Below are 15173 nucleotides of genomic sequence, written 5' to 3' on the forward strand. Positions count from 1 at the left end.
GTCCTGTCCAGCCCGGCCTTGGACACTCCCAGGATTCCAGGGGCAGCCACAGCTCCTCTGGGAATTCCATCCCAGCCCCTCAGGGAGGAATTTCTTCCTAAAAAAAATTCTGGCTAGAGCATGGATTCTTTAAATCCTCCTGCAACCCCTCCTTGCCCATCTGGCTGCTCCAATGAATAATTAATTTCTAATTAAGCCATCTTGTGGAAACGATTCCCTCTCTCCCCTTTTCCCTTCCTTCCCTTTGGAATTCCTGATGCCTGGGAGGTTCCTCAGCCCTGGAAACACCAAATCTGACCGAATTCCTCCTTTCCCACCCCAAATTCCCACCCGGTGTGGGTTGGTTCTCAGTCTCTGAAATCTCCCAGCAGCTCCTGCTCGGAGCTCAGTAATTACCGGGGTAATTAACGCTAATCACTGCTGGGAACGAGCTGGAATTCTCCACCCTCCAGGAACCCCGAATCTGCCCCAAAACGAAACTGGCGATTCCTGAAGGACACGGATTCCCTTCCAATCCCGATGTCTCGAACCCAAAATTGTTCCTTCCTGAGCTCCGATTTTTTGGGAAGCATCCCAGAGCCCCCCCTGGGTGCCATGGAAACCACGGGATCCGCCCTGCGAGCCAGGAGCTGCCTTTGATTCCCTTCTCCTTTCTTTTTTATTTTTAAATTTATTTTCAGGGATATTTTGGACTCTGCATTAAGCAAACATTTATGCAAAAACGCTGGAACGCATCCATGGTAATGAGGCTGAAGCAGAGCGGGAATTCAGCGGGATGGGCTCGCTCCAAGCTGCAGATCCCGCTCAGAAAGCACCAAAAATGACAAAAATTGGGGGTTTTTGGGGTCACCCCGATTTCGGGGGGGTTTCCCATGGACTTGGAGATAGAGGGAATGTGGAATTCCCTTTCCTTGTGTGACTGAGGGGGAATTTTGTACCCAGTAAAGGCTTTACCTCATTTTATGGGGCGGGAGAGAAATTCCCCATTAGGAACAGCCCTGGAAAGGGGATGGGACGATCCCAATGGATCCGCCGGGATCTGGATCTCACTGGGAAGGGATGATCCCAAACAGCTCTGTGGGAATCTGAATCCCATTGGGAAAGGTGATGAAGGGATGATCCCGATGGATCTGTTGGGATCTGAATCCCGCTGGGAAGGAGGATCCAGCCCAGCATCCACGGGAAGCTCAGCTGGGAGTGTGTGGATATTCATCTCTTCCCTCCTTTTTCCCGGATAAAATCACTGATGGAAAACCAACAGCCGGAATTTACCGGGCCCGTGGGACGGAGCTGAGCCCGGGAACGCCGCTTTAATTAAACTCCAGAATTCCAGCCGGCCGGAACCGCCAGCAGGGGCCGGATGCTCCTGCAATTCCCACCTGGAATGTTCCACCCTCAGCCCACGGACGGCTTGGAGCGGCACGGATTGCGTTGGAGCAGCGGGATTTGGGAAGCCCAGCTTGGGAAGAGGAGGCAGAATCCATCAGGGACACTGGAAAACACCGGGAATCGCCCGGAGAACGGAGCAGCCCTGAGCCCTGCCCACGCTCCAGGAGGGATTGGAGCCTTTTCCATGATTTGGGGATCAGTGCCGTGCTCCCAGACCTGAATTTGAGGAGGAATTTTGGGAATTGTCCCTTTTCCTGTTTTGGGGACGTTACGGGGCAAACCCCTCCCACCGAGGGTGCCCCAAACCCCATCATCCGTCTTTTTTTATGGAATTTCAGCTTTTCCACCTCTTCCCGCTCCCACCCCTCCTCCCCTCGTTAAGGGATAACAAACCATTCTCCACATCAAAGGAATATTTATCCATGAAAATCCACACCGGGACAATCCCGAGACACTTTGGGAAGGACAGTTGGGTTCCCCCTCTCTCGGGATGCTCCCATGAGAAGAACTTCCCAGAAAGCTCCTTCCACCCCAAATCCCAAATTCCCCAGAGATGTCAGAGTCACAGGACTGGATTTGGGGTGGATATCCCAGAGGAACTGGTTTTGGGGTGGATATTCTGCAGGAATGGGACTTGGAGTGGATATTTTTTGCAGGGATGGGATTTGGGGTGAATATTCCACAGGGACAGGATTTGAGGTGAATATTCCACAGGAATGGGATTTAGGGTGGATTTTCCACAGGAACGGGATTTGGGGTGAATATTCTGTACGAATGGAATTTGGGGTGGATATTCCAAGGAAAAGGGGGATTCTCATGCTAAATTTTGCATTGTAATGATTGTGTCCATTTTCCAGCTGGACATGGGATTTTGGGGCAGGGTGAGGCATTTGGGAGAAGAATAAATTCCAAAATCCCAGAATCCTGGAATGGGGAAGGCTGGAAGAGCCCACGGTGGGCTGAAAATTGGAAAATTTTTTTGATCATGATGATTTTAATGGATAATTAACGCCAGGAGCTCCCGGGCCGGGCTCTGTGACCTCACACCGGGACTCCAGCAAGGACACGGAAATCCCAAAAAACCCAAATCCCATCATTCCCTGCGGGAACGCTCCGTAAACAGCGGATCCTGCGCTTCCATCCTGGAACGCTCGGCCATGAGGAGCCCTCGAGGGACAGAAAATAAAACCAACAATAAAGACAAGGATGGGCGGGGCGGGCCTTGTATCCACAGCAATCCCAGAAAAAAAAACGCTGGGAACAATGGGAATTGCTCCCGGATGGATCCTTGGCTTCGGCTTCCAAAGGCACCGCCGGATCCTTGGCTGTGACTTCCAAAAGCGCCGGCGTTTTTCTGCCAAACACAACCAACCCAGGGACAGGCCTGTTTTGAATCCCCAAATCCAGCAAAATTCCCCAAATCCAACAAAATCCCCAGATCCAGGGGTTGGTGCTGGGGGAAGGGGCGGTCCCACATGGAATAGGGGGCGAAGGGTGGATTTAGGGGAGGATTTTGGAGCAGATCCTTAGGGGTGGGTGAGGAGGGATTTGGGATTTGCTGCTCCTGTTCAGTGGGAATGGGGATTTCTGCATTTCAGGACACAAAGCTGAGTTGGAAACCAAAGGTTTGGGAGTAGGGAGGTGGCTCCAGGCTGGGATTTGGGATGGGGGAAGTTTTCCAGGTGCTTCCAAAGGGTGGGAGCAGCGCTCTGGAGCATTCCCACCCCCAGAAAAAAAAAATCTGATTTTCCTTCCAGGTGCTGGGGAAGAGGCAAAGGAGTTCCCCATGCTTGGAGTCTGAATCTCTGATTTGAGATCTGCCTAAAAAGCCTGGAAAAGCCTCTGGATTCAGCCATGCAGGAGATGGGAATGGAGCTGGGACCGCGACATTTCTCCGGAGTTCATCCCTCATTTCTCCAGCCCTTCCAGTGAGTCCATTCAGGATTTCCACACCCCAAAAGAGAATTTGGAGCAGCAGCTGGGAGTGAATTCCCCCCAAACTGTCCCCAGATTTGTGGCTTTGTTCCCAACAGGCCCCGTTTATCCACTTGGGATTTCATTTCCTTTGCTCCTCACTCTGGGTGTGAGTTCATCCACTGGAGGAGTCCAGGGAAAATTATCCATCGGAAGGGAAATGTTCCGTAAATCCATACACACATCACAAACCTCAGGGTTTTTGAAAAGGAAAAAAAAAAATCCCTGATTAAAACAAAATCCAGGAGGTGGAAGGGAATCCTCAGAACCCTGGGGGTGAAACCAGCTCCGGAGAATTCCTGCTCTCCCTCCAATCCGTTTTTGGGATGGGATCCATTTCCAGGGGGTGGGAATCACTTCAGGGTGGTGGCTCCTTTTCCAGAGCTCCATGGCATTCCAGAGTCCATCCAAGAGGCATCACCTTGGATTTCTAGGGAATCACAGGAATTCCTTGTGGTGGTTGAGGAACAGCAGCTAAAGCCCAGCTCAGCTCAGAGATCCTTTGGAGACCCTTCAGGAGATCCTTTGGGAGAGCCTTTGGAAAAACCTTTGGGAATTTCCACTCTGATGAGCAGGTTTGGAGCACACCACGGAGCAGTGGGATGTTGATGCCGGAGATGATCCAAGGAAGTCCTGGATCTGTGCTCGGGCCAATGATTCCCCATGGAGCTGCAAAAAGCCTTCCTGGGGTTTTGGGATTCAAGATCGCCCTGGATATCCAACAGGGAGAATGACATTGAGGATGGGAGGAGGGAAGTGCAGGACAGGGTCGTTTTCCATGGGATGAGATGCACCGAGAGATCCCTCCTTCCTCACAGAGAGCCCGGAATTCCGGAGAAAAACCCTGCTCTGTGCCATTCCTGCACGCCCTCCACCTCCAGCCGGGCAGCGACAGCATTCCCACGGAACACACGGAGCTCATCCCAAGGGAGAGAGGCGGGAAACCAGCGCGGGAGACACCGAAGGGCCGGCACAGCCTTAGGTCAGCGTGTTGGAGTAGAAGCTGAAGCTCTCGGACACCGTCTTGGAGTCGCTGCGGGAGGATCCGTTGGAGGCCACGTCCAGCGACAGGCGCTCGGCCCCGCCGGGCTCGTCCGGCTCCTCGTCGGCCGCGCCCAGCACCGAGGCCACGGTGGTGGTGTCCATGCGGCTCAGCTTGGACACGGAGCTGTGCGTGTGCAGGAACCGTGCCGAGCGCAGCTCCAGGCCCTCGTAGTCGCCGGCGCTGACGCACGGGCACCACCGGAAGGCGTGCTTGAATCCCACCCGGAACCTGGCCATGAGAACGGCAGGGACAGGGAATGGGACATGGGAGTTGGGAAAGACACGGGTGTGGGCGGGGAGAGACGTGGAGGTGGACAAAGGGATGGGGATGGCCAAAGGAATGGGATGGAGATGGACAAAGGAATTGGGATGGACACGGCCAAAGCAATTGGGATGGAGATGGCCAAAGGAATGGGATGGAGATGGCCAAAGGAATGGGATGGAGATGGCCAAAGGAATGGGATGGAGATGGCCAAAGGAATGGGATGGAGATGGCCAAAGGAACGGGATGGAGATGGCCAAAGGAACGGGATGGAGATGGCCAAAGGAACGGGATGGAGATGGCCAAAGGAACGGGATGGAGACGGCCAAAGGAGCAGGATGGAGATGGCCAAAGGAATTGGGATGGAAATGGCCAAAGGGATGGGATGGAGATGGACAAAGGAATGGGATGGAAATGGCCAAAGGAATGGGATGGACATGGCCAGAAGAACAGGATGGAGATGGCCAAAGGAATGGGATGGAGATGGCCAAAGGAATGGGATGGAGATGGCCAAAGGAATGGGATGGAAATGGCCAGAAGAACAGGAAGGAGATGGACAAAGGAATGGGATGGAGATGGAGAAAGGAACGGGATGGACATGGCCAAAGGAATGGGATGGACATGGCCAGAAGAATGGGATGGACATGGCCAGAAGAACAGGATGGAGATGGACAAAGGAACGGGATGGAGATGGCCAAAGGAGCGGGATGGAGATGGCCAAAGGAATGGGATGGAGATGGCCAAAGGGATGGGAAGATAAAGCTGAGCTTTTCTGAACATGACAGAATCGTGATCTTTCACTGAGGGGAGGAAAAACCCTTGGAGAAACGAGAAACCCGCCAAGAAACAAAAAACCTGCTGAGAAATGGAAAAACCCCCGGAGAAACAGAAAACCCTTGAGAAACGAAAAGCCCACCGAGAAATGGAAAAACCCATTGAGAAATGGAAAACCCACTGAGAAATGGAAAACCCACTGAGAAATGGAAAACCCACTGAGAAATGGAAAAACCCCTGAGAAATGGAAAAACTCCTGACAAATGGAAAACCCATTGAGAAATGGAAAACCCACTGAGAAATGGAAAAACCCCTGAGAAATGGAAAAACCCCTGAGAAATGGAAAACCCACTGAGAAATGGAAACCCACCAAGAAATGGAAAACCCACCGAGAAATGGAAAACCCCCTGAGAAATGGAAAAGCCACTCTAAACCCCAGATTGTTTCAGCTGATGTTTGCCCTCAGAATCCATGGGGATTAGGAAAGACTCCAGTGAGAACTGTGCCTCCTCCCACCTCCGCAGAACCATCCCAAAACCCCCCCATCCGCCCTCTCCTCCGGGACCCCGCCCCGCGTCTCCCCCCGGCGCATTCCCGCTCCCACCTGTCGTTGAGGCAGCAGTAGATGATGGGGTTGTACATGGTGGAGCTCATGGCCAGCCACATGACGGCCAGGTAGAGCTGCTGGATGGATCTCTGCAGGTACCACTCCGGCCGCAGGTACTGCAGCGTGAAGTACACGTGGTAGGGCAGCCAGCAGAGCGCGAAGGTGCACACCACGATGATCATCATCTTCACCACCTGCCACGGGGGAGAGCCATTCCAGCCTTGGGAATGGCCTTTCCAGCCTTGGGAATGGCCTTTCCAACTGGGAATGGCCTTTCCAACTGGGAATGCGCGGTCAGCGTCTTGGTTAAACCGCTTTTGTGGAGAAGGTGTCTTAAACCCAACCCGTTGGTCATCCCACCCTCTGGAATGGCCTTTCCAACTGGGAAGCTGTGGTCAGTGTCTCCGTTAAACCACGTTTGTGGAGGAGATGTCCACAGGACTCTGCTCCATCTCCAACCCATCCATCAGTCATTCCAACCTTTCTGGCCTTGGAGACCTTTCCGACTGGGAACAACATCTCAATTAAACCACACTTGTGGAAGAGGTGTCCTAAACCCAATCCATCAGTCATCCCACCCTCTGGAATGGCGTTTCCATCTGGGAATGCGTGGTCAACGTCTTGGTTGACCCATACCTGAGGAGGAGGTGGCCTAAACCCATCCATCGGTCATCCCGCCCTCTGGAATGGCCTTTCCAACCAGGAGCAGGTGGTCAACGTCTTGCTTGACCCACAGCTGGGGAGGAGGTGTCCAGAGGACTCTGCTCCATCTTCAGCCACCAAATCCTGCCCTGCTCCCGGCGAGGACCTTCCCTCATGGAGGGTTTGGGGCTGGGACTGGCTGGGACTGGCCAGGAATTCTGGATCCAGACTTGCCTGGAATTCCTCACCTTGTGGAGAACAGCCAGGAATTCTGGATCCAGCCCCTCCCAGAATTCCTCACCTTGTGGAGATTGGCCAGGAATTCTGGATCCAGACCTGCCTGGAATTCCTCACCTTGTGGAGAACAGCCAGGAATTCTGGATCCATCCACGCTCAGAATTCCTTACCCTGGGGAGACTGGCCAGGAATTCTGGATCCAGCCCCTCCCAGAATTCCTCACCTTGTGGAGAACAGCCAGGAATTCTGGATCCAGCCCCTCCCGGAGCTCCTCACCTTCCTCTTGGCCGACACCTGCTCGTGGTAGCGGTCGGAGGAGTCTCCGGGGATGGCGCTGGCCCAGAGCGTGCGGCCCACGGCGCCGTAGGCACAGCCAATCACCAGCAGCGGCAGCAGGTACAGCAGGACCGTCATGGAAAAGTGGTACCTGGAAAAAAAAAAACAAACCAGGATAATCCCTGAGGATCCGGCAGAGATGGTCATGGAAAAGTGGTACCTGGAAAAAAAAAAACAAACCAGGATAATCCCTGAGGATCCGGCAGAGATGGTCATGGAAAAGTGGTACCTGGAAAAAAAAACACCCGGGATAATCCCTGAGCATCCAGAAAGGATAATCATGGAAGAAAAACCCGGGATAATCCCTGAGGATCTGGCAGGAAGGTTATGGAAAGGTGGTACCTGGAAAAAAAAACGGATAATCCCTGAGGATCTGGTGCCTGTCCCAAGCAGAGCTCGGAGGGAAAGAGCTGCACTCGGAAAGAGAGGACTTGGCACAATTCCTGCACAATTCTGGAATTCCTGCAGAGCTGGGAAGAATTCCCTGTTTTCCCCCAGTCTTCTCCCTTTTTCCATTATGGATCCCTCCCCTGCCCCTTGGGAATAAAACCTCTGGAGGCTCCTCCTGCTCTAGGGAAAAGTGGATTTCCCCCCTCTTGGATCATTTTACCCCCTGGGGGTGTTTTCCACCCGGATCGAGCCCCTCCAGGGGGGATTTTCCCCGTGGCATCTCCTGGGATCCTGGGAATTCCCTCTGGGAAATGTCTGGAGCTGAGTTTTCCCTCTCACTCCTCATTCCTTCCCACATTATCCCAGGGATGGATGCGGTCTCTGCTCCCACCTTTCGGCTGGAATTCCTGCTGGAAAAGTGGGATTTTGGAATAGGAGCTGACAGGAATACTGAGAAGAGATAAAGGATTTTCCTGCGGAGCAAAGACCAGGAATGGGAGCACTGGGAATGTCGTGGGAGAATTGGGAATGCTGTGGGAACTCTGGGAATGCCATGGGAGCACTGGGAACGCCGTGGATCAGTGAGGACCTCTCTGGAAGAGGAGCTGGTTTAAAAGGAAATCCAATAATTCTGTGTTTAACCACAGGAGGGGACGGAGGCTCCAACCTCGCAGAAAATCCCGGAAAATTCCTCTCTTCCTTAAAAACTAAATCCACAACCGTGGCCGGCGGCAGCTTGGAAAACTTCCCAGGTCCTGGCTGCTTAGTGGGAATTTTATTCCCGAGGTTTGGTGGCCCCTGGGTGGGTTTTTGGGCCGCAATCCCATCTCCTGCGTCTTCCCAAGGATTCCGACTCCAGCCTCCAATCCAGTCCTGCTCCCGCTCCTCTTCCCGGGAGCTTGGATCAAATCCCAGCTCCGGAGGGTGTGGAAGAGCTCTGGGAATTCCCCCACAGGGAACGGGGCTGGGCCTGGCCCCGCTGCTGCTCGGTGCCTCAATCTGATTTCCCCGGCCCTAATTCCATTTGGGATGGGCTTTGCGGGGCTGGATTGCGTTTGGCTCCTTCCAGAGGCGTCTCGGCGGCTCCGGAGGAGGATTTTGTTGTGGTTCCCATGGAATTCCAGATCCTCCGAGCGCTGCAGGAATGTCTGCAGGAGCTGTCGGGATAACGTCAGCGGCGCAGAGCCTCAGCTCCAGAGGGGTCTGGGCTACAAGAGTCATTCCAGACAGCGCCGGGAATTCTGTCGGGATGCCAGCCCTGGGAGAGCAGCGGAATCATTCCGCCCGCAGGATTCCTGGGATCGGGGAAAATCGGGAAAATTCACAGCTGGGAGGGGTTTAGGATCTGGTGTGGGATGGAGGGAATTGCGGGAGGACGGAGCACCGCCTCCTTTTCCCTGGCAAACCCCGGGAATGTTGGCATGACAGGGATGTCCCCGGGGAATCGGAATTCCCAGAGGATCCAGGGGCAGCTTCTCCCTTCCCTCAGAACCCCGAACAGCCGCTGATGGAATTCCTGATCCCTTTGGGAAGCCGGGGTCAAAGGCCAGATCGAATCCCGCAGAATTCTCAGCTCCGGCCAAAAACAGGGATATTTTCCAGGGGAAAACCAGCTCTGGGAACCTCTGAGCTCCCCACAGGTTTTCCAAAGGAATTCCCTCCCAAAAGCGTTGGAATTCTCCTGTTTTTCCCTGTGTTTTTTTCCCTCCTGTTTGCCCAGGGAAGTGGGAAAATGGACGGAATTTTTTCCCCTCCTGGAGCTGCAAATGGAGCAGCTGCCACCGGAGCGTTCCCGGAATAACCACTCCAAGGCCATGGCGTGGGGAAAGGGCTGGAATGACGCCTCTGGAATGACCCAAACACCTGTCCCCAGTTATTTAGGGCAGGAAAATCTCATCTCGGGATTCACTCAGGGAATTCCCGAGGATTGGAGACGCCGCCGAGCCTCGAGTTCTTCACAACTCCCAAATTCTTTGGGATTTACCCATCCCGAAGCTGCTGGGGATCTCCTTTCCCAGTTTTCCCAGTTTTCCCAGTTTTCCCTGCCCCGGGGCATGGATCCCTGCTGCATTTAACATTTTCCTTTGGGATCAGCCTTTGGAAATGCCACTGGAATGAGCTGTCCCAATCAGCGGCTGCCTCATTCCAGGCTGGGAATCTCGGAATATTCCGGGCTGGGAGGGATCCCCAAGGATGGAATGAGGTTGGAAATCCTCCCTGAAGCTCCGGCCCCAGCTCCATCTGTGCCACTCTGGGAATGAGGTGACAAAGGACACCAGGGGGGGTTGGCACTGGCCACTCTCGGATCTGGACACCTGCCCGGAATTCCACCATGGAATTCCACAGCCTCAATTCCACAGCTCCAATTTCTCCCTCCTCAGGGCTGGAGATCACAAACTCATTTTTCCGTCCCTTCTTTATTCCCTGCTGCATTCCCTTTTAAAATTCCATTTTTAATTCCCTTTTTATTTCCTTTTTCTATTCACTTCTTTATTCCCTTTTTTTTTTTTATTATTCCCTATTTTATTGGTTTCTTTATTCCCTATTTTATTGGTTTCTTTATTCCCGATTTTATTCCCCTTTTTTATTCCCATCTTTATTCTCGCTTTATGAATTTTTTTTCTTCATTCCCTTTTCTATTCCCTATTTTATTCCTTCTCCCCCTTTTTTTTCTTCAACGCCTGACATTCGGCTCCCCTTGGCCAACCATACCCAGACCCTTTGGGAATTCCGGGACCTCCTTCCCCTTTTCCTCCTCCTTTCCTTTTTTCGCCTCCTTTTTATTTTCCTCCTTTCCCTTTCCATCTTCCTTTCCCCCTTTTTTCCCTTTTCCATTTTTTCCCTCTTCTCTCCTTTCCCTTCCCTTTCCCTCCTCCTTTTCCTTTCCCCCTTTCCCCTTTTTCTCCTTTTTCCCTTCCCTTTTCCCCTTTCTCTTTCCTTTTCCTTCCTCTTTTTTAATTTCCTCCTCTCCCTTTTTCTTTTCCCCTTTCTTTTCCTCCTTTTTCCCCCCTTTCCCTCCTCACTTCCTTTTTCCTCCTCCTTTTTCCTCCTCTCACTTTCCCTTTCCCCCTTTCTTTTTCCCCTTTTTCCTGCTTTCCTCCTCTTTTCCCCTTTCTTTTCCTCTTTTTTTCCCCCTTTCCCCCTTCCCTTCCTCATTTCCTTTCCCTCCTCCTTTCTCTTTTCCTCCTCTCCTTTTCCCTTTCCCTTTCCCTTTCCCTTTCCCTTTCCCTTTCCCTTTCCCTTTCCCTTTCCCTTTCCCTTTCCCTTTCCCTTTCCCTTTCCCTCCTCACTTCCTTTTTCCTCCTCCGTTTTCCTCCTCTCGCTTTCCCTTTCCCCCTTTCTTTTTCCCCTTTCCTCCCCTTTTCCCCTTCCTTTTCATCCTTTTTCCCCCCTTCCCCTCCTCATTTCCTTTCCCCCTTCCTTTCTCTTTTCCTCCTCTCCCTCTTTTCCCGTTTCCCCGCGGATTTTCCCCGTTCCCACTCACGTTTTCCCGGACGTGGCTCCCCCGGGCTCCGGCCACTCCACCAAGCAGACGACGCGTCCCGGGAGCTCGGCGGTGACGGAGAAATATCCCTGGGGAAAGGCCAGCAGGAGCGCCAGGAGCCAGATCAGCCCCATCAGCGCCTTGGTGGCCGCGGCCGAGAGACGCGGCCGGAGCGGGTGGATGATGGCCACGTACCTGTGGGGACAGCGGGAGTTGGGGCGGGAAAATCCCGGGGCTACAGCTTTTGGAAAAGTGGGAATTGGGGTGGGAAAAGTGGGATTTGGGGTGGGAAAATCCTGGAGTTACGGCTTTTGGAAAAGTGGGAATTGGGGTGGGAAAATCCCTGGGTTACGGCTCTGGGGACAGCGGGGATTGGGGCGGGAAAATCCCGGGGCTACAGCTTTTGGAAAAGTGGGAATTGGGGTGGGAAAATCCCGGGGTTACAGCTCTGGGGACAGCGGGAATTGGGGTGGGAAAATCCTGGGGTTACGGCTCTGGGGACAGCGGGGATTGGGGCGGGAAAAGTGGGATTTGGGGTGGGAAAATCCTGGAGTTACGGCTCTGGGGACAGCGGGAATTGGGGTGGGAAAATCCCGGGGTTACAGCTTTTGGAAAAGTGGGAATTGGGGTGGGAAAATCCCGGGGTTATGGCTTTTGGAAAAGTGGGAATTGGGGTGGGAAAATCCCGGGGTTACAGCTTTTGGAAAAGTGGGAATTGGGGTGGGAAAATCCCGGGGTTATGGCTTTTGGAAAAGTGGGATTTGGGGTGGGAAAATCCTGGACTTACGGCTCTGGGAAAATCGGGAATTGGGGTTGGAAAATCTCGGGGTTACGGCTCTGGGAACAGTGGGAATTGGGTTGGGAAGATTCTAGAGTTAGGCCTCTGGGAAAAATGGGAATTGAGGTGGGAAAAGTGGAAATTGGGGCGGGAAAATCCTGGAGTTACGGTCTGGGAAAAGCGGGAATTAAGGCTGGAAAATCCTGGGGTTCCAGCTTTCGGAAAACTGGGATTTGGGGTTGGAAAATCCCGGAGTTACGGCTCTGGGAAAAATGGGAATTGGGGCGGGAAAAGTGGGAATTGGGGCGGGAAAATCCCAGTGTTCCAGCTCTGAGAAAAGCGGGAATCAGAGCTGGAAAGTCCCAGTGTTCCCTTTGGGAAAACAAAGGACGGGGCAGGAATTCGGGAACTGCCGGGCCCTGAGTTCTCTGGGATTTTCCTGAGGAGCCTCGGTGCCAGCCCCGATCCCGAATTTCCTGCCATTGTCCCGAGCGTTCCGGATGTTTTTCTTTCGTGCCCAGGGCTGGAGCAGCTCCAGGGAAAGGAGGGGATGGAGGAACTTCCAGCACAAATCTCCCACAAAGCCACGAGGGATCCCGTAAAAAATCCCATTGGGAGATTCCCAGAGGAGCCCTGGATTCCCCTGGATCCCGGGAAGTGGGACAGGGTTTGGAGCGGCCTGGAATAGGATTTGAGGTCCTTCCCTATCCCTGTTCCAGGATTCCCAGATTCCATGGATCAAACCACCACCCCCACTTGCTCCAGGGTGGCTTTTCCAAGTTTTTCCATTCCGTACCCTGGGAATTGCCTGCGGGGAGGGAGAGGAACTGGGGAGAATTCTGCCAGGCCTCGCTCCAGATCCCTTTGGGAACGCGGGGCTCATTCCACGCCACTTCCCTGATTTTTGGTGGAAATCGGGAATTCCAGCCCCATCCCTGGGACCCCAACCCGGCCCTGCTGCTCCTGATCCCGGCTCTCCCCAATCCAAATCCCATCACTCCCCATTCCCAATCCCATCACTCCCCATTCCCAACCCCATTCCCAGCTCTCCCCATTCCCACGGATCCTTCTGCTGCCTCCCTTCCAGGCTCCTGGAACAAATCCCTGCTTTTCCTGCCTTTCAGCTCCATTGTCATGCCCCAGACAGAGGAAAAGAGGGATTTTCCGAGGTTTGGAGATGCCTGGAGGGGCTGAGGATGGGATTTGTTCTCTCCCTAGTTCCTGGCTGGAATTTGGGATGCAGCGAAGCACACGGAGGCTGCAGCTTCCAGATGGGAGCCCAGGTTTTTTTTTGGGAAAACCGAACCTCTCTCCAGGGTTTGCAGGTGCAGGAAGATGTTTTGGGAATGCTAATCCTCAAAAAATTTCAGTCCCAGCCTTCCAGACCTTCCTGTTTTGCTGCTGCTTCCCTGGATTTGCTTTCCTGGTTTTTTTTTTTTTTGGGGGGGGGTGGATCAAAGGTTGTAAATTAAATTATTCACCCCTAAAAAAAAATAATCCCTGGAACTCATCCCAGCCCCAAAGGGGCTTTTCCAGCTGATCCCAAAGATCCTCCTGGAACAGCACCATGGGAGAGAAACTGGGAATATCCCGAGTTTTACTGATTATTGCCTCAATCCCCGCGGATTTCAGGGAGAGGAGTTTGTGACTAAACCAACCTGGGGCTGGTTTTAATGCCCAGGGAGCCTCATCCAGCCCCAGCTCTGCTTCCCAAAGGGAATCTCGGAGCCAGCGGCTCCAAGGGCGCCCAAAAACGGCAGGAAAAGCGTCCTCCTGCCTCGGATCCCTGCCAGAATTCCCTTTATTCCCTGGGAGAGGTGGCAGAGCCCAGCTGGCTCCGGGAATGTGGCCTTGGAAAAATCCAAAAGGCAGTGAGGCTGCTCCAGAGCCCAAATTCCCGGGACAGGGAGGGACAGCAGGGAAGGGACATCCGGGGGGTTCCAGGGCTTCGGTGTCCCCCACTCCCGCTGGGATCTGGGATCCTGAGCTTTGGATCACGGCCCCGGTGGGATCTGGGATCCGGCAGGAACTGGGCAGGGAAAACCCAACTCTGGCAGCCCAATGGAGGAATCCCAGAATCCTGGAATCCCGGAATCCCAGGCTCCAGCCTCTCCCACTGGATCCACCCCTGGAACCCGGGTGGGTTTCCCTGGGGACGCCCCTCAAGGCAGGAAGAAGCTTCTCCCAGCCTGAGCTGCTCCTCAGGCATTCCCAAGGCAGCCCAAATCCATGGAATGGCTCCGGGCACGGCGGGGCCGGGCTGGGCACGGGGCTTGAGAGGTGAGGCCATTTTGTGCCTGAATTCCTGAACGTGGGAAGGGAAGGGAAGGGAAGGGAAGGGAAGGGAAGGGAAGAGGAGCTGGGAAGGCAGAGGCTGCTCCGAAGTCTCCTCCAGCACCCTGCACCAATCCCGGAGCCTTTCCCGAGCTCCCAAAGGATTCCCAAAGCCACCTGCAGCCAGGGCTGGGTTTATTTTTAGGACCTGAACGAGATTTGCATTAATTGTGGCGGAAGAGACGGATCTGAGGCGAGCCCCAGGGCTGGGACCTGGGCTGGGGTCAGGAGTGACCCCGTCACTGTCCCTGGGCTGGGGTCAGCAGTGACCCCGTCACTGTCCCTGGGCTGGGGTCAGCAGTGACCCCGTGACCCCAGTGACCATCCCCACGCCCCGGGCTCCGGCCGGCAGTGACCCGGTGGCCTCTCACTGACCTGTCCAGCGCGATGGCCGTCATGGAGTAGATGCTGGCGAAGACGGCGGCGATGGGGAAGAAGTTGTGGAAGCGGCAGTAGGCCGAGCCGTAGTACCACTCGTTGTGCACGGCGTAGCTGAAGTTGACCACGGTGTTGAGCGCGGCCATGGAGGCCTCGGCGAAGGCCAGGTTCACCAGGAAGTAGTTGGTGACCGTGCGCATCCTCCTGTGCGCCAGGATGATCCACATGACCACCACGTTGCCCACCACGGCCACCACCACGATCAGCGCGTAGGCCACGGCCCACAGGGCCACCTGCCAGCCCGGCTGCACGAAGGGGTTGGCCCAGGACTCGTTCAGGGAGGAGTTGAGGTGCTCCAGCTCCGCCGCCAGCGCCGGGGAGTCGTCCATGGCCCCGGCACCGCGGGCTGGGGGAGCTGTGCCCCTGGGTCTGCTGATTTGGGGTGAGGGGACCTCCTGGGTCAGCAGTTTTGGGGTGTGGGGCTCTCCTGGATCCACTGATTTGGGGTGTGGGGCTCTCCTGGGTCAGCTGATTTGGGGTGGGG

The 15173-nt window shown here is 54.4% G+C and overlaps 1 protein-coding gene across 1 annotated transcript; it reads right to left on the minus strand.

Annotated features, from left to right (window-relative positions):
• Positions 1–4341: 4341 nt before the first annotated feature.
• TACR1 (tachykinin receptor 1) lies at positions 4342–15041 on the minus strand. The gene is made up of 5 exons (XM_066337241.1): positions 14627–15041; positions 11140–11334; positions 7206–7356; positions 6048–6244; positions 4342–4636 (listed from the first exon to the last, which is right to left on the minus strand). Exons 1-5 carry the CDS (start codon positions 15016–15018, stop codon positions 4342–4344), a joined length of 1230 nt encoding a protein of 409 aa, XP_066193338.1. The 5' UTR covers positions 15019–15041.
• Positions 15042–15173: the final 132 nt, after the last annotated feature.

The sequence above is a fragment of the Sylvia atricapilla genome, chromosome 28 (assembly GCF_009819655.1).
Source record: "Sylvia atricapilla isolate bSylAtr1 chromosome 28, bSylAtr1.pri, whole genome shotgun sequence".
Lineage (NCBI taxonomy): Eukaryota > Metazoa > Chordata > Aves > Passeriformes > Sylviidae > Sylvia > Sylvia atricapilla.